Here is a 17,992-nt window from a genome sequence, read left to right as displayed (position 1 = left end):
TATAAATGCTTTATTCTCTTACTCTTTGTGATAATATCTGTTTTATGTGAACATGAGTATGTGTGGAAGAGGTCGACATTTGGGTGTCTTCCTCAGTGTTCTCCACTTTATTTTTTAGACAGTCTTTCAACTGAACCTGGAGCTCATCAATTTGACTATATTCTTGCCAGCAAGTCCCATGAATCCAAACTCGGGTCCTCATGTTTGTGTGGCAAGCACTGTATCAGCTGAGCTGTCTCCCTAGCCTGGAAGTCTGAAAGTCACTTGATAACCCAGACGAGCATCAGCCTGACACCAGTCCTCTTGCCTCAGTCCCCTAAGTGCTGGGAATGCCAGCATGAGCCTCCGTATCCACACAGCTCTATATTAATATTTTAAAGTTCCTCCTTATCACAGTATAGAGTATCTGTATGTTTCTTTAATTACTAGCAGCACTGGAAATATAACATTTTGTTCATCATTTCACTAGTTGTTGGTAGTTTTCCTATTTCCACTTTGGAGTATTAGGAATGGTGTAACAGTGAACGCTTACATTTAAGACATCTATTGTCATCATGATGGTGCGTTAGTAGGTCAGTGTAGAAAAAGAAATTGGTCTGTTTTATCAAAAGTATGTTCCTAGGCTAGTGAAATGGAAATGGCTCTGTGTAAAGGTCCCTGTGAGCTGGACAGTGGTGGCGCACACCTTTAATCCCAGCACTTGGGAGGTAGAGGCAGGCGGATCTCTGTGAGTTTGAGGCCAGTCTGGTCTACAAGAGCTAGTTCTAGTAAAGGCTCCAAAGCTACAGAGAAACCCTGTCTCAAAAACAAAACAAAAAAAGGGGTCCCTGTGAACCCCTTTGGTGAAAGGAGGGAACCCATGCCCAGAAGTTGTCTTTATGCCTCCCCTTTGTGCTGTGGCCTACATACACACACCCAAAATAAATAAGAAGTTTCTTCAAGTGTATGGCAGTGCATCCCTGCAGTCCCAGCATTCGGGCAGACCAGCATAGGCCATTACCCAGACAACGTATTACGGGACACCACTAAACCATTACCTGCACAGAGGACTTAGGTTTGTTTTTTAAAAGCATACAATATGTAAGCATTTTCTAATTTTTTCCCCCAATTTTTCTTTTAGTGTCCTTGAAGTGGAAAAGTCTCTGGTATTGGCTGAGAAGGGCAGCCCAGGTGATAAGAACAATGAAGTCGAGCTCTTGACTGCTGGGAAACATTTCCAGATCTTAGCAACCATGAACCCTGGGGGCGACTTTGGGAAAAAGGAGGTAAAATTGCTTCCTAGAGCAGAATTTTGGTTTAGTTTTTTTCCTTCAGTTTACAGACACCCATAAATGTATGTTGTACTACATCTGTATAGTGGTTAACAATTCAGTGATAGATCATAAACTCATAAAAATATATGTATAATTATAATCATTATTGAACAACCTTATAAACATTTCTGTATTTGCCATTTCATTCTATATATCCAAGATGTCATGAATTTCTCTCCTAGCTGACTTGTTACTGTGTGTTGCTCTCATTCTGTCTGACCCTTGACTATTCTGGTTAACGCACGCCTTTAATCCCAGCACTTGGGAGGCAGAGGCAGGCGGATCTCTGTGAGTTCGAGACCAGCCTGGTCTACAAGAGCTAGTTCCAGGACAGGCTCTAAAACCACAGAGAAACCCTGTCTCGAAAAACAAAAAAAAAAAAAAAAAAAAAAAAAAGAAAGAAAGAAAGAAAATACCTTACTTTGACAGACTCTTTCAGTCTCTGTGTTTGTTTGTGTTTGAGACAGAGTCTCTACATAACCAAGCTCTTGAACTCATTGCCTCAGCCTCCCAGGAATGCATGTGCCACCATGCGCAGATAGTACTTTGCTTTCTTAAATGTTAGAGTGGTCTTTTAAGTGATGGTAAAGTGTCAAATAGATATCACAGCAGTGTTAGCTAGCCATGGTGGTGCATGCCTCTATGCATGCGTCTCAGCATTTGGGCGATAGAAGGTCTACAACAATCTTAAAGCCTACCGGGACACATAGTTTCATAGATAGGAACTATTTATACTGTTACAGGTTATGTGAATCACAAACATTGTAAGTAAAGTTTCTTCTCTTCACAAGGTTGTACTTAAAATCAGGGAAACCAACAATCCTGTGGTTTCAGAAAGCTCAGGGAACATTTGGTGAGAAGTGCAGCATTGTGTGCCTGGAAGAAAAATGAATTGATTTTCAGTGAAGCGTTATGGCTCTTATTGTTGGGTGCCTGAAATGTGAACGTGTTGCTTTTTAGTACCGTGAGAGAAAAAGAATGTTGCTGTGCTCTAAAGATCTGCTTTCAGGATAGTTTACATTCACTCGCACACACATGAACTGCATACCACACACAAACGCTTGAAATGAAAACAGCAGTGTTTCCTAGCTGAGTATACTGAGAACACTCTTAGTAAGTACAGGGTGCCCTAGGAAGAACCCCAAGACCCAAATCACTGCTTTCCCTTAGGAAGTATATCGTATCATATTTGGTGAGCTCAGGTCCTTAAACTGTGGCTTGTCACCACATAAAGAATTATGTCAATGAATATGGGGAACATGAGAAATGAGGTAGTAGTAAAGAGTTTCTGACTATGTACAGACCAAAAATTAATCCAAAATCAGTATGTAGTGACACAAAGTATTCCTGGCAACTGTTGCCATCTTGCACCATGCCACTTTGCTGAGTCTTTGCTCTGAACACATGACATACATGCTTTGTCCTGGGAGTGCCACCCACCCAGAATATGGGTGGCAGTGAGCACTGCCTTGTACACCTGGGCTCAGATTTATGGCCATTGCGTACTGTGAGCTATCTTGTCATGCTCTTACTGTGTGTGCAAATTATGGTAATCTTATAGAAACAACTGGTTTAATTTTGGAAAGTATAGAATTATAATATTTTGCATTAAACCTTTCCACTCCACAAAAGAACAACAGCAAAAGGATTGTTTCTGTTAACTTGCCTGCCAGATATGCTTACCTTTATTTAACACAAAGTGGCTATCTTTTACCTAAGGGAAAGCTATCTTTTGCTTTTGTGTCTCTAATAGATACTGGTAAGCTCTTAGTAGAGCAAGTACTAAAGGCATTGGTTATCTAGAAGGCCAGTGTGAATGTGAGAAACAACCTAGGTGAGCTGCTCCTTGGTACAGACATTGTTCTTGATCCCTACATAATACACCAGATAGATGATAGTTACTGAAAAGTTGATGGCAGATGAGTAACACTGCAAACTTCTGTCATGAGCCGTTCTGAGTTTGAAAATGTAGATCGTAGTAGAAGCTGCCTGCAAGAGCAAAACAATTTTTTATTTGTGAAAGGTAAGATGCATGGTGGAGTCACTACTAACATTCTTTTCAAAGGATTAATGTTTTAGCTTCAAAAGTTTTTAATTTTCATTAGCCATTGTGTTCCTTACAGCTGTCTCCTGCCTTAAGAAATCGGTTTACAGAAATATGGTGCCCTCAGAGCACAAAGCGTGAAGACTTAATTCAAATAATAAATCACAATCTTCGTCCAGGATTGTCTCTGGGCAGACTAGGTCATAAAGGTGAGTGTGCATATAGTGCTGGTGATGGGGTCGAAGGGCGTGTTTGGGGAGTGATAACTCTTTTATGGAACATTAGTTGTATGTATAGTCAGTGTGTTATAAAAATGAAAGAGACAAAAATAGGAACACAATAGATCTGTAGGAAATATAGCATTTGCCTCTTCTGAAAGACTTTTTATTTTTTTCTCTATTTTTGTAGTTTGTATATGTATGTATGCATATTTTACATGTTATGTGGACACACATGGATACAGACTGAAGTTAGAAACTGCCTTCCATTGTTCAGCCTTCCTCCTTGAGGCAGTCTTTAGTCAACTCCAGACTACACCAATATGGTTATTCTTGTCAGTTTGCTCTCGGAATCGCCTTTATCTTCTGAGACTGAGCCTATAAGGAAGACACAGTGCCTACCCACGGGCGTCAGGGATCTGAACATGGGTCCTTTGGTATGGGTGGCAAGCACCATATCCCTAGCCCTTTTAATCATTACTTTTGTGACGAGTTTTTATTTAATTATTAATAAATGAATCTTTTACTCTATTCTGCTTTCAAATTTTCATCTTACTATAAAAACCTTCAAGCAAAAAGAAATCAGAATATATTTAAAAACTCACATACAATTAAATTGGAGTTGGCAAGTCTTAAAACATTAAACTTTATCTTGTTGATTTTTTTTTTTTTTTTTTTGTATTTCAAGACAGGTTTCTCTGTGTAACAGTCCTGGCTGTCCTGGAACTCGCTTTGTATATCAGACTGGCTTCAAACTCACTGACATCTACCTGCCTCTGCCTCCTAACACCTCCTAGCTTTGGAACCTGTTCTGGAACTCACTCAGTAGACCAGGCTGACAGAGATTCACCTGCCTCCTGAGTTCTGGGATTAAAAGCATGCTCTACTACCGCCTGGCTATTTTCAATTATTTTATGATAATTTTTTATAAGAGCAGCCATTCATTTTGAATCATGAGACAAACTGGTGTGAAGCCTCACTGCATTTGTCAGCTAGATTAATTCCTAGATTAGAGAACCACACAGATAAATGAAGAACTGAACTAACGCCACTGAGAAGCTGGCATTCCCCGTTACGGTAGAAAGAATGCCGACAGGTCCGCGTTCACAAAGGTTTTCATGTCAGCTAAGAAGCATAGACCTTGCCTCCCCACTGTTCTGGGATGTTTCCTAGAAAATGGTTATTTTTGCTTCATTCTAAGGGGCTGACATAGCCGAGGTGATGATGGATTTCCTTGACTGGCTGACCCACCAGGAGTTTGGACGGAAGTGTGTGGTCAGTATCAGAGATGTTCTGTCTTGGGTTAACTTCATGAACTCCATGGCGGAGGAAGCTGCTGTGAAAAGGCTAGAGACCATCTCTACTGTGATGTCTTTTGTCCACGCCGCATGCCTCGTGTATATAGACGGAATAGGTTCTGGTATGTTTTCTCTTGGGACAGCAGGCTTGTCCAGACAGGAGAGTGGGGAAAGGAAGCAAAACCAGATCATCTATTTTTAGAATCACTTTAATTGGATATTTTCAACACTTAGAATAGCTCCTTTCCTTCCTCATACTCTTTGAAAAGGTTGGCACTTTTCAAAGTTGGACTAGGTCCTGAATTAAGTAGTCAGCCAGTGAGAAAGCTCAGTGTATAAAGGTGCGTGTCACCAAGAGTAAATGACTAGGGCTTGATCCCTCAAACCCACATTGTGGTAGGAAAGAACTGACTCTCACAAGCTGTCCTTTGACCTCTGTTCATATGCTTTGGTACATGTGTGCATTCCCCTGCACAGACACACACCCATACAGTAAGTAAATGAGGACTCGGATGACGAATAGTGCTGTATATTGTCCCCAGATCAGTTTTTGATTGGGTGACATCAATTCCATCACCAGAAAAGCTGCTTTATTGACGGTGCATAAATTGGGGGGAATGTTGGATTTGCATTCTTCCCTTTTCCTCAGGGTTGCTTTACATTGGACCTTCTATTTAGTCTGTAGTTCTGCTGAGGTTCTTTCCATCAGAAAAGGTCTGTGCTCTCACTGATCACAGTGGGCTCGATGGAGCTGCTCCCTCATGTTCTGCTATTCTCTTACAGGGGCAACTTCCTCTGGGTTCGGTACGGCCCTCTTGGCTCGAGAAGAATGTCTGAAATTCCTAATAAAGAAACTTTCCAAGGTAGTTCGACTGACAGAATGTCAGAAAGATGAGTTGAAGATTTATGATAGACTCAAACTCAAAGAATTCACTGGTGTAGATGACCTTTGGGGCATTCACCCATTCTTTATTCCAAGAGGTAAGAGTGGTTTTAAGTTCCCCTCCTGGAGCTTGTAAAAATTTAGTTTTGTGTGTTACTCGGGATTATTTTAACTGTGGCGAAGTTCTACACCCCACTAAAACTAGCAAACTGCATGGCCTTGTCTTACAGTGCATCCTGACTATAATTCTATTCTGTTTTATAAAAATAGGTTTGTGAGTCCTTAAGAGCTGGTGGTTTTCCCCAGTCTTCCTCTCCTGACATCTGCCACATGGCCTGGCAGTTGTGCAGAGACGTAGAAAATGTCTGTTGATGGCTTGAGTAGATGAGTGGTAGTGAAGTGGAGTGTAAGAGACGGTAGATTGCGCTTCTCTCCTGCTTCTCCCTCCTTAAATTGCCTCTGCCAAATAATATTAGTTTTGTGCTAGGACTGAACCCAGCATCTCTGACGTGATTACACACCTCCTACAGCACTCTTAACATTTATTACTGTTGCTTTCATGTCGGGGTCATCTGTCATCTAGTCCTTTCCTCTGCGAGGAATAATTATTGAGCACACGAAATGTGCAGAGGCACAGTGACAGTTACTGAAATACCTCCTCAAAGTGATGCTTGTACTAAGGATGCATAGTATTCGAAATGTAGTTTATGAGAATGTCAGCAGCTAGATCTGTATTTGTGGTGTTGTTGATGTGTATGGTTGTACTAGGCACAGTTGAGAAAAGTATTTTACGGGCTTCAAAATTCTGTAAGGCATTTATAGATCCAAAGCTGGGAGAATCCTGAAAGAGGGGGAAACATTTTGTTCCAGTAGTACTCACCGATAGTAGTAGATAACATTGGGTGGAGAGGTGTATAGGGTTTGATTGCCCTTAGCTTGTGTCTCACTTTACTTTTCTTTACTTAAGGACCTGTCCTGAATGGGCACAGTATTGCTGACTATGCACTCAGTGCAGGCACCACAGCTATGAATGCACAAAGGCTCTTAAGAGCTGCTAAACTGAACAAACCTATTCTCCTGGAGGGTTCACCTGGTGTTGGCAAGACAAGTTTGGTGGCTGCATTAGCAAAGGCCTCAGGAAATACCCTGGTTCGAATCAACTTGTCAGAGCAGACGGTAAGCATAGGCAACCTAAAATGCATGAGATAAAGAGAGGTACGATTGTCTACTTAAATAGATTCCCAAAGAGAAATCATGACTCTCAGTACCACAGCTATGTCACGCGGTGATAAATCTTCCAGAAGCCTCCAAACTAAGTCTTCTGCATTCTTCTCTTATTTAGATGTTTTAATTCCAATTTTGTTTTGACAAAGAACTGCTCATTACTGTATGTAATGTACCATTTAATTTTTTTCCTTTCTCAAAAATCCTAGAGGTAAAGTAACTTTTTGGAAATTATCTTATGAAAATGTGGGACAAAGATGAAAAATTAATCGGGATCTGGGAACAAGACCTTGGCATTGTTACTGCTCTTGCTAATAATGTTTGTGCTAAAGCTCACCAGTTGATCTCCAAGAACTAATGACCTGAGCATCTGTTCAAGGAGAGTGATACTTGGTGCATTTTGATCAGAAGATTCTTGGGGCATGCTTGGGCTCCTGGTAGATGGTGTCTGGTATAGTTGGGACACTACAGGAAAAAGAAAAAAGGAGGGTCAGGGAATATTGTATAAGGTCCACCCAAGCATTTATCATTTCAGATTTAGGGTTTCAGGTTCCAGTAGATTTCTTTTTATAAATTTTGTTTTTTATTTGGTAATGGTGTGACCTTTTGTTCCAGGACATAACTGATCTGTTTGGAGCAGATCTACCTGTTGAGGGTGGCAAAGGTGGAGAGTTTGCCTGGTGTGATGGACCCTTGCTGGCAGCTTTGAAAGCTGGCCATTGGGTTGTGTTGGATGAGGTGAGTATCAGGACCAAGATGGGACCACAAATGGCTAAAAAGCCATCAGAAAGTACAGAACAAGGTATTTTAGTGGAGGGGCTTATGATGAGGACAGATAAGACGAGTAAAGAGTCCTTTAATGTCACTGCTAGTCAGAAATGTCTCATGGCAGAGTGCACGTCCAGAAGGATAATTCATGTTGTCTTTCTTGATTCACTGGCATTCTTTCACCAAGATCATCTTCATATTGAGTTTTCACCAGAGAAAAGCCATGTCTCTCTTTATTCACATCTCTGGCAGACTTGCTGTTCTCACATTTATTTCAGAAGTACTTTGCAAATTTTATCAACCACTTCAGGTTTTGATAATGCTCCAGAGTAGCTGGAGATAGATATACACAATGACATAAAAAACAGTAAATAATCAATGTTAAATATATATTTAAGGGCTGAAGAGCTGACTCCAAGCTCAGGAGCACTGACTGCTCCTCCAAATGACCTGGGTTCAATTCCCAGCACCCACATGGTAGTTCACAACTGTCTGTAACTCCAGTTCCAGGGGAATGGACACCCTCACACAGACACACTTGCAGGCAAAACTCTAATGTTCATAAATTAAAAATAAATACAAAAATTTAAAAGCCCAGCGCTCATACACACATACACACACAATTAAGAGTGCTAAGTGCTGAATCTTTTGGGGGTTCTTCAATGTTAATTCAGAAAGCGGCTGGATGGGATGGCAGTTTCATTGGACGCAGACCTCTCCTCTGGTCCTAGATGACAAGGGGAGTGTTCTATGAGAATCAGTCAGCTGATTTGCTCTCTGCTGGCTTGGGGCAGATACCAAGGAGAGATAGGTACCCATGGTTATAGAGTGGGGCAGGTCAGAATATTTATTTGCAAAAGAGAGAGCTTAGACTTAAGCTAAAGGCCACACTGACTGTATTCAAGCTCACATCCAGGGATTGAAGGACAGACTGGGCTTGGATACCCATTTAGAGCAATTTTCTATTTGGGCATGTACAGACTTCGCCCTGCTTATAAGACAATGAGGTCCTAGTAGGAAGAATTCAGGTGATTGCTTTTTATTGGTTTGCATTCTTCCACTCTCTTTTTCAATGTTATCTAAAGACCATTTGTGTCTCATATCTGTGAGCTCTGATACAGAATCTGAAGGCCTATATTTAGTTCATTTGTTATGTCCTCAATTGCAAAACAAAAAATTGGTTAAAACCTCTGTAGACAGACCCACTTAGTGTTGTTATATCACAACTTTGAAACCCATTTGAAGATGTTGTTCAGGGGCTGGAGAGATGGCTCAGCCGTTAAGAGCACTGGTTGTTCTTCCAGAGGACCTGAGTTCAATTCCCAGCACCCACATGACAGCTCACAACTGTCTGTAACTCCAGTTTCAGGGGATCTGATACCTTCACACCAATCCACATAAAATAAAGTTAAATAAATTAAAAAAAAGAAGATGTTGTTCAGTCAGCATGTTATTACAGAGACCAGTGAAAGTTCATTATAATCCACATAATTAAATGTGTTCCAAGATTAAAAGTTTGTTTCAAGTTTAGTCTTTTTATTTCCTTTTCTTACTTAAAAACTTACAAGGTGTAGGATGGATGGTTTGGTGGTTGGGAGCACTTGTTGCTCTTTCAGAGAAGTGCTCTCCAGTTTCCAGCATTCACATTAGTTGTTCCCAACCACTAATAACTCCAGTTCCAAGGGGTCTTAGAGCTTCTGACTTCAGCGTGCACCAGGAACACATATGGTATACATACATACATACATACATGCTAGTAAAGCGCTAGTGCACATAAAGTAAAATAGATAAATCTAAAAAGCTTAAAGCCACATACAGAGTTTATATTCATGCATATTTCTAAAATTATATAAATTTAAATTTATATATAATTTTTACCCTAACCTAAATCTCTTAAATATATGAGAAATAAAATGAGTTTCCCTGATTTCAATCAAGAAAATCTATTTTACTTTACTACTCATTATTTCCCTCTCTTTTGTTTTAGTTATACTATGAAATAATGAAACAAATATTTGTGCTTTCTCTCCCAAATAGCTTAACTTGGCTTCTCAGTCTGTGCTCGAAGGACTCAATGCTTGTTTTGATCATCGAGGAGAAATCTATGTACCAGAGCTAGGCATGAGTTTTCAAGTTCAACATGAAAAGACCAGGATTTTTGGTTGTCAGAATCCCTTTAGACAAGGAGGCGGGAGGAAGGGCTTGCCTAAGTCTTTCCTTAACAGATTCACTCAGGTAAGATTCCCTGCTGCCTTAGAAACTAGTTGATACTAGCATATCCACTGTGTCTGTAATGGAGGACTTCCTGAATGACCCTCCTTTCCTGCCTTACCCTGTTGTACTGCGACCTGGAGACTGATTGCTTACCATCTACAAGACAGTGAGGTCACCGCCTTTGTAGGGCTTTGTTAATACTCTCTGCCATAGAGACTGGTCATTAGTAATTTCAAGTGATGATCTTTTACAGGTTTGTAATGAAAGTAATGTATTTCAGGATTAAAATTTGTGAACAAAGAACTGACCTGAGCTGGGCATGGTATTACATACCTTTAATCCCAGCTCTCAGGGAGCAGAGGCAGGTGGATCTCTTTGAGTTCAAGGCCATCCTAGTCTACATAGTGAGTTCTAGGACTACACAGTGAGACCCTATCTCCAAAAAAAATTTCGACAGTATCCCTCCATCTATCATTAGCAAAATAAAAAATGTTACATCTTTATATGCATGCTTATTTTAGTTGGTATTGTTCAGAGTTTGATTAATTTAGAATTTGGAAGTACCTCTAGATGTTAGCTCTGATATCCTGTCCATTGATGATTAAGAAATTGCTGAGGATCCCTTAACAATGTTTATTGTGCTGAAGAGTTAAGAGCACTGCTTGCTCTTGGAGAGGACCCTGCTTTGATTCCCAGCATGAAAGAATTTTTATTATGAAAACTATCAAAACAGAAAAGTTGAGTACATTTTATAGCGATCATGTTCATACTAACTGTCTGAGTCTGAAACTATTTAAGAGTACTGGTAGGAAATTGTTGACAACAAATGCATTCTAAAAGTGAACTGCATGAATCTCTTCTCTAATTTACTAGGTAAAATTTAAAAGCCAAGTCTGTTGTCTATATTTTGAAACTCTATAGTTTTTTCACTGTTAGAAATTTCTAAAGTTTAATTATTTCTCTTTAGTATTAAGTAGAACTACCACAGAACATGGTAGTATAGTCATTTTCTAGACAAAAGCATTGATACTGTGTCGTGTTTGGGTTTTTTAGGTCTTTGTGGATCCCCTTACTGTAGTTGACATGGAGTTCATTGCCAGTACTTTGTTCCCAGCCATTGACAAAAATATTGTTAAGAAAATGGTAGCTTTTAATAACCATGTAAGTACCAACTTGTATTAATCTTTTCTCTTTGAAATCAGCATTCCCTTAGAACAAACCTCTACCAGTCTAATGGAAGAAAATGACAGCATCTGCAAGTTTGTATTGGGGTGTGTGCTACCCTTCTGATAGCCACAGCCTCTATGCAGTGTGGGGCACAGCAGTGATGCTTACAGAGTCATTTGGAAGTTTAGGTTAGGAGGATCCATTTGAATCAAACCTATTAATTTAAATCCCATATGTATGTGTAATATAGTGTTACATAGTGCATTGTCTGGTAGGGTATAATTGTCAATAAGAATGTTTTATTTCTAGATTGATCATGAAGTGACTGTTGAGAAGAAATGGGGGCAAAAAGGAGGACCCTGGGAATTCAACCTCCGAGACCTTTTCCGCTGGTGTCAGTTGATGCTGGTTGACCAATCTCCTGGCTGTTATGATCCTAGCCAGCACGTGTTTCTAGTTTATGGTGAAAGAATGAGAACCAGGGAGGACAAAGAGAAAGTGAGTCGCATACTTCGTTTATCTTCTTCGTAAGAACTGATTTCTTCTAAAGATGACATTCTTCTTCTTTTGTGTTTATTAGTATTTTAGTTCTCCTACCCATCTCTCACTGACTCCTTAGGCTTTAAAAAGTAATCAGTATACCCGTAGTTGATAGAAACTTTGTGAAGGCAGTGTTTCAGGGAGTCCGTATTATTGATTAGATGAATAATTTATGATAATGATAATTTATGAAGTGGAAATAATAACTATTCTCCAATGCAGTGCTCTGACTAATACATTTTTCCTCATAATCTTCAGGTTAGCACTGATTTTTTTTCTGTTTGTTTATTCCCCCCTTTTTGTAAGTCCACGGTGGCCTCGGTCCATCTCACTGTCTCCCAAGTCCTGGGATTAAAGGTGTCTGTCACCATTGCCTGACTTCTAGTGGCTTTAGCTTTGCCTCTGATCTTCTGGCAAGATTTATTTATTAAAATACAAGTAATATACTGCTGTAGACTATAGGGATGTGCTACAATACCTAGCCTTATCCCATGATGTTTGCACGAAAAAACTCGAAAAGAAAGGATTTGCTGGTATTGTCCAAGTATGGTGGCTTGTCGCTGTGCTTCTTCTTTGAGAGGATCCATTTTAGCATCTGGTAAGAACTTATAATGATTTATATTCTCGTTTCCTTATCTTCCTTTAGGTCATCACTGTGTTTAAGGATGTGTTTGCTTCCGATTCCAAGCCATACATGGGAACTAGACTGTTTCACATCACTCCATATGATGTTCAGGTAAAGAGACGGGATAGCCCTTTCCCCTTTGACTGTTTTCATAGCTGCTTCTAGCTCACTAAATACCACTGCCATATTTCCTCCAGATCGGCTACTCAGTCCTTTCTCGCAGCAGCTATGTTCCTCATCTGTCCCACCGGCCCCTGTCGCTCCTACACCAGTCCTTCCAGTCTCTGGAACCCATCATGAAATGTGTGCAGATGAGCTGGATGGTCATCCTTGTGGGACCATCCTCTGTGGGCAAGACCAGCCTGGTCCAGCTTCTGGCACACCTTACTGGCCACACCTTAAAGATCATGGCAATGAATAGTGCAATGGATACTACTGAGCTTCTGGGCGGATTTGAGCAGGTACCTGGTATACTTTTATATATTTGTCAGACATAGCACAACAAACTTGTGGCCTGTTATGGGGATTTTTCTGTTAGTGGTGACTACATATAACAGTATCCTTTTGCTTTGGCCAATGGCTTTTCATGTGCTCTGGAAATTGCAGGTTGATATTATCCGACCTTGGAGGCTGCTACTTGAGAAGGTAGAGCGCACTCTCAGGGTACTGCTAAGGGACAGTCTTCTTACCAGTGCTGATGACACAGAAGTAGTATTGCGAGCCTGGAGCCATTTCCTTCTGACATACAAACCCAAATGTCTTGGTGAAGATGGTAAAGGTGTAACCATAGAGATTGTCAATAAACTGGAAGCAGTATTGCTGCTTATGCAGCGACTCAATAGTAAAATCAACTCCTACTCCAAAGCAGGTATGATCTACTTGGCATCTTGTGTCTTTTTATAGAAATGTTTATAAATGTCATGTCATATTTTTAATTCCATGTAATGATTATTACTTAAGACTTGAATGTTCACTTTGAAAGTAAAATGCCGAAAGAAAGGATTTCAAATTGATGATACTGAAAAAGGCGATAGGAAAATAGCTAGTTACCAAGCTCATTTTATGTTCTTCATTTTATGCTTATTCAGCTGAAGGTCAATCCATAACATCCATCACTGGGAAGTATTACTTCCTACTACTTCTCACAAAATAAGCATTTTCATTTTCCCTCTGTCTAAATCTTTCTGGATATTGATTTTAAACTGTGAAGCACTACATTATATTTTATTTTTTCAAGTCTGTTGCTCTTTTTCTGGTAGGTAATAAGTTGGCTATGAATTATTTTAATCTTTCTAAGATAGCTTTACACTTTTCAGGCCTGGGAAGGAATAGCATTTCCTCTTGTGACATTACCGTGAAGCATCTCACTTGCTGAATGTTCTGTGTTTGCTGAGCTTGCTCCTTGGGCTAGTGGGAACTGGAGAGACCCAGTTTTATTCCAACCCAGCCTTTATACAGATCACTTTTATAAAGATGTGCAGGTCATTTACCCACAGGCACAAGGTCCTCCTCCAGGGACTTTGTATCCTTTTTTGAGGAGCCTCTCCTTTAAAGTATGCTGCTGCCCTTTCAAGTTGCTCCACTGGGCCTCAATTCAGGGAGACCCTGGTATCTTTGGTTTCCTTCCCCTTATTTGTAGCTTCCTACATAAGCAATTATAGAGTTTCATCTTGGTTTTACCTTCCTGCTCTCAGGTACACAGTGTTGTGCTCCCTCTTACTCTGTCATGTTACCACCTCCTCCTCCCAGTTTTCAAGTTAAAAATGGGAACTTAAGTCTATTCTCATGGCTCAAACCAAGAATCCAATGTAACATATCTAACAAAAATTACCATTTGAAAAATTCTAGACAAGGACTGTTAGACTGTAAAGTATTTGTGAGCTATATCTATAGATGGATGGATAGATGGATAATCTCATCACTATAAAAAATCTAGTGGCATTAATTATACTTTTGTCAACTTACAGCTCTGTAATGTAGAATTATAATGCAGTGGATGGGAGACCTTCCTTCAGACATTTTTTAAATTGAAACACTAAAATTATTCACCAAAGTCAGCCCTGAGTATGTAGCTATTAACTTGGAAAGTTATTGAAAGTTTTTGTCTGTCCTAAACATAATTTTATTATCTCTGTTTAAACAAGTGTTGGGTAGGAGGCTGTAACTTTATTATGATTACTGTATTTTATTATTATTATTGTAACTTTATTATGATTACTGTAATGTTACAGACTTCACCAAACTTGTCGAGGAGTTCCGAAGTTTCGGGGTGAAGCTTCTGCAGTCAGCCAGTGGCCGGAGTCATGGCAGCTTTGAATGGGTTGACAGCATGTTAGTTCAGGCCCTGAAGTCTGGAGATTGGCTTTTGATGGACAATGTTAACTTCTGCAAGTAAGAACCCAGTCATGTCCGGTTATGCCCAGTCATGAGTGGATCTAGCTGAAACTTGGCGTGTGTTTGCTAACTGTAAACACACACTGGGGCTCCCTGCATTAGGTCGAGAAAGCTATTGAATTTCTCCCCTACCAGTGCATCTTCCGCCATTCTTAGACTGCCATATGGTGAACATACTAGATGACTGAGTGAAGGCTAACAAAATTGGTTTGCTTTTCTAAAGAGCACTAGACCTTTAACATTAGAGATTACTTGTTAGGATCATTTTAAATACTGATTGTCTGAAATAGAGGATCTGATATAGACAAACGTTAGTAAGTATTACCAATGACCATAATTCATATTTTTATCCTAGAATGAGAAAAAGGGCAAGGAGGAAATTGCTATAATAGGAGTTATTTTTAAGTAGTGCTTTCTCTGAGAAGCTTTATTTGGATATTTTCAATCGAAATCCAGTTTCCTTCCAGCGTATTTGATAATTTTAAGGGGGATAGGAGATAGATCTATCTGATACTTTTTCCATGTTTTATTTACTCAATGAATGGTTCTTTTATATAACTATGTGACTTAAGGAGTGGGAATGAGAGAAGGGAGTTGGCCCTTGTATGGAGCCTGCTCCCATAAGATCAGCAGGAGGTATCTGGGGGCGGGGGTGAAGTTTAAGGAACTGTTAGATTGAAAGAGATAAAGACAACAAACACAACAAACACAGGGTAGTTTTGGGGACTGCCAGCTTACTCTGTGCAGCCACAAGTGTATTTCAGAACCTGCTTATATACAAAAGCAGAACAAAGTACAGCATAGGCAGTCAGTCAGTATCTAATCATTCTTGTCCTTGAGTAAGCAGTTTCAAAATCTATCTCCACGTTCCTCAGATTTGTCAGCAGCAGTATTCTCTCTACTAAATAGTGTATTCTTTTCTCATGGGCAAAATGTTTTTTGCTGTGGCTTAATCAGAACCTTCTCCCAGCCCTCAAGGGTACTTGAGAAAGCAGAGCAGGGAGGCTTATTGACTTTTAAGTCAGAATTGACTCCAGGTAGAAACTGCTTACCACACCCTTGGAGGAGATCACAGTGCTATATGGATTGATCTGTGGAAGGAAGATGTGGGTCCAAAAGCAAGTGCAAACTTGTGCAAGAGTAATAGAGTCAAGGCAACATGTCAGCCTAAATATCATTTGAATTCTCATTATGCAGTCCCTCAGTGCTGGATCGTCTGAATGCTTTGCTCGAGCCTGGTGGTGTCCTCACCATTAACGAGAGAGGAATGGTCGATGGAGCCACTTCCACAGTAACACCACATCCCAGTTTCAGGTACTTCTGTCTCTCAACTTTCTAATAAAAAATTTGGTTGCTTCAGTAACAAAGGCAGATATATCTAATAGAAACTCTTTGTAAACTGTGCACCGTATTATGAGAAGGCAATCTTCAGTTAAAACATATATATTAAGGCCCTCTTGTTTCCCACATACTTGTTAGGCTTTGAGGACAGCAGAATACAGAACGGTCCTTCTCTGGAGTTAACAGTAAAATGTAGAAAGTCAGTCATAATCCTTTGCTGATAGCCCAGGGAAAAGAAAATGTGTCCTGTGTTACAGGATCACATGGGTGGGACTTGTGAAACAAGGATGACACCCATGGTTTGCGTGGATTGACTGGACAGATGGGAAGCTGTTTATTAAGAAGGGCATACTACCAGAAGAGCAAGTTAGGTCTGGGACAGCCAGCCAGGAATCCATTCTTTCTGTTTCTGACTAAGGTACGAAACAGAACCAAACATGAGAATCTGGAGCAGCATGGATGAAGAAAAATGGACTGTTAGCAAGAGTCGTGCTGGCTAGGTTTATGTCAGCCAGATACAGAGTGGAGTCATTTCAGAGGAGGCAGCCTTAGCTGAGAAAGCTGCTCCTACTAGATTGTCTGTGGGCAAGTTTGTAGTGCATTTTCTTGACTGATGGTGCAGGAGGGCCCAGCTTACTGGGTGTGGTCCTGGATATTATAAGAAAGCAGGCTGATCAAGCCAATAAGCTGCAGTCCTCTGCGGTCTCTGCCTCAGTTCCTGCCTGCTGCCTCTTTAGATAGTAGACTGGGATGTGGAGCTGTAAGCTGACGTGAACTCATGGTGCTTTATCACAGAAGTAGAAGCCTCACTAAGGTCCGAGTTCACTGTTCTTTTCTGCTCTCTGTGAATGGATGGAACAGCCGGTTAGGATGGCCGGAGTGGGAGAGTTTCCGAAAGCAAGACTCTGAGTTCTCAACACGGGTCTTTAAAAAGCCAGTATATGCTGGTGGAGAAAGGGCTCAGGGGTTACAGCTCTTTCAGAGGTCTGAGTTTGGTTATGAACACCCACGTTCAGCACCTAAATAACTATGAGAACTCTAGCTTTAGGGGATCTGACACCCTCTTTAGGACTCTGCAAGCATCCACACATACATATGTACCCATGTCAAGATAAAAATAAATCTTTACAAACAAAAGTGTAGGCATAAGGAAATTGATGTAGTGGTGTTGATGTGTGTTAAAAAGAGAGGTGTGGGTAATAGTATCATAACACCATGAGATGGTGTTACCTTCTTCAGTGGATTTCCTGTAGGTGAGACACATTTGGTGCTAGAGGCCCAAACCATTAGTTACACTGGGATTTGATTTTCCTCTCCTTCTCAATTTCCTTTTTTATTATTTCTTATTTATTAGGCTTTTTCTTTCCATGGATCCTATTCATGGAGAAATTTCCCGAGCTATGAGGAATCGTGGACTTGAAATCTACATTTCAGGAGAAGGAGATGGAATCAGCCCAGATAACCTGGATTTGAAAGTTCTGCTTCACAGCCTTGGGTTGGTGGGGGACAGTGTGTGTAACATCCTCTTGGCTCTGCACACAGAGGTCCAGAGCATTGTTAGAGGTGAGCTTCTTGACTTCTGAGCCTTTGCAGTTGTAATGCTGTAGCAATTCTCGTTGCTCTGTTGGGCCTGTAGGCCAGGATTTCTCACATTTGCTGTGCACTGAAATTAAAGTGATCAAAAAAGTATGTTTAAAATGTTATCTCCAAATACCTCAAGAAGCGGAGTTCTGCTCCTCTGGGAGAACTGTAGCTGTCAATCTTTTAAACTCAGTAGGGAGCTACAGAGATGGCTCTGTGGTTACAAGCACTTGCTTTTCCAAGAGGCTGGCATTTATTTAGTTCCTAGCACCGTCAGTGAACTCAAGGGAATCCAACGTTCTTCTTGCCTCCTTGGACACCCATATTTGATGCACAGATTGATACGTATACATATAATTAAAGCAATAATGAGTACATGCCC

At 40.4% G+C, this 17,992-nt stretch overlaps 1 protein-coding gene across 3 annotated transcripts in view; it reads left to right on the top strand.

The window, feature by feature from the left end:
• Positions 1-17,992, top strand: part of Mdn1 (midasin AAA ATPase 1) — a 125,118-nt gene that overhangs the window by 48,440 nt on the left and 58,686 nt on the right. For all 3 annotated transcript variants that reach the window (XM_075971270.1, XM_075971269.1, XM_075971268.1), the window contains exons 32-46: positions 1,121-1,265; positions 3,437-3,566; positions 4,777-4,995; positions 5,657-5,854; positions 6,724-6,932; positions 7,596-7,718; positions 9,786-9,983; positions 11,016-11,123; positions 11,439-11,627; positions 12,316-12,405; positions 12,492-12,755; positions 12,901-13,162; positions 14,526-14,685; positions 15,886-16,002; positions 17,384-17,592. In XM_075971270.1, coding sequence (XP_075827385.1) covers positions 1,121-1,265; positions 3,437-3,566; positions 4,777-4,995; positions 5,657-5,854; positions 6,724-6,932; positions 7,596-7,718; positions 9,786-9,983; positions 11,016-11,123; positions 11,439-11,627; positions 12,316-12,405; positions 12,492-12,755; positions 12,901-13,162; positions 14,526-14,685; positions 15,886-16,002; positions 17,384-17,592 — 2,621 coding nt within the window. The remainder of the gene's footprint in view (positions 1-1,120; positions 1,266-3,436; positions 3,567-4,776; positions 4,996-5,656; positions 5,855-6,723; positions 6,933-7,595; positions 7,719-9,785; positions 9,984-11,015; positions 11,124-11,438; positions 11,628-12,315; positions 12,406-12,491; positions 12,756-12,900; positions 13,163-14,525; positions 14,686-15,885; positions 16,003-17,383; positions 17,593-17,992) is intronic.

The sequence above is a fragment of the Microtus pennsylvanicus genome, chromosome 5 (genome assembly GCF_037038515.1).
Source record: "Microtus pennsylvanicus isolate mMicPen1 chromosome 5, mMicPen1.hap1, whole genome shotgun sequence".
NCBI lineage: Eukaryota > Metazoa > Chordata > Mammalia > Rodentia > Cricetidae > Microtus > Microtus pennsylvanicus.
This window is presented reverse-complemented; position numbering and strand designations above follow the sequence as displayed.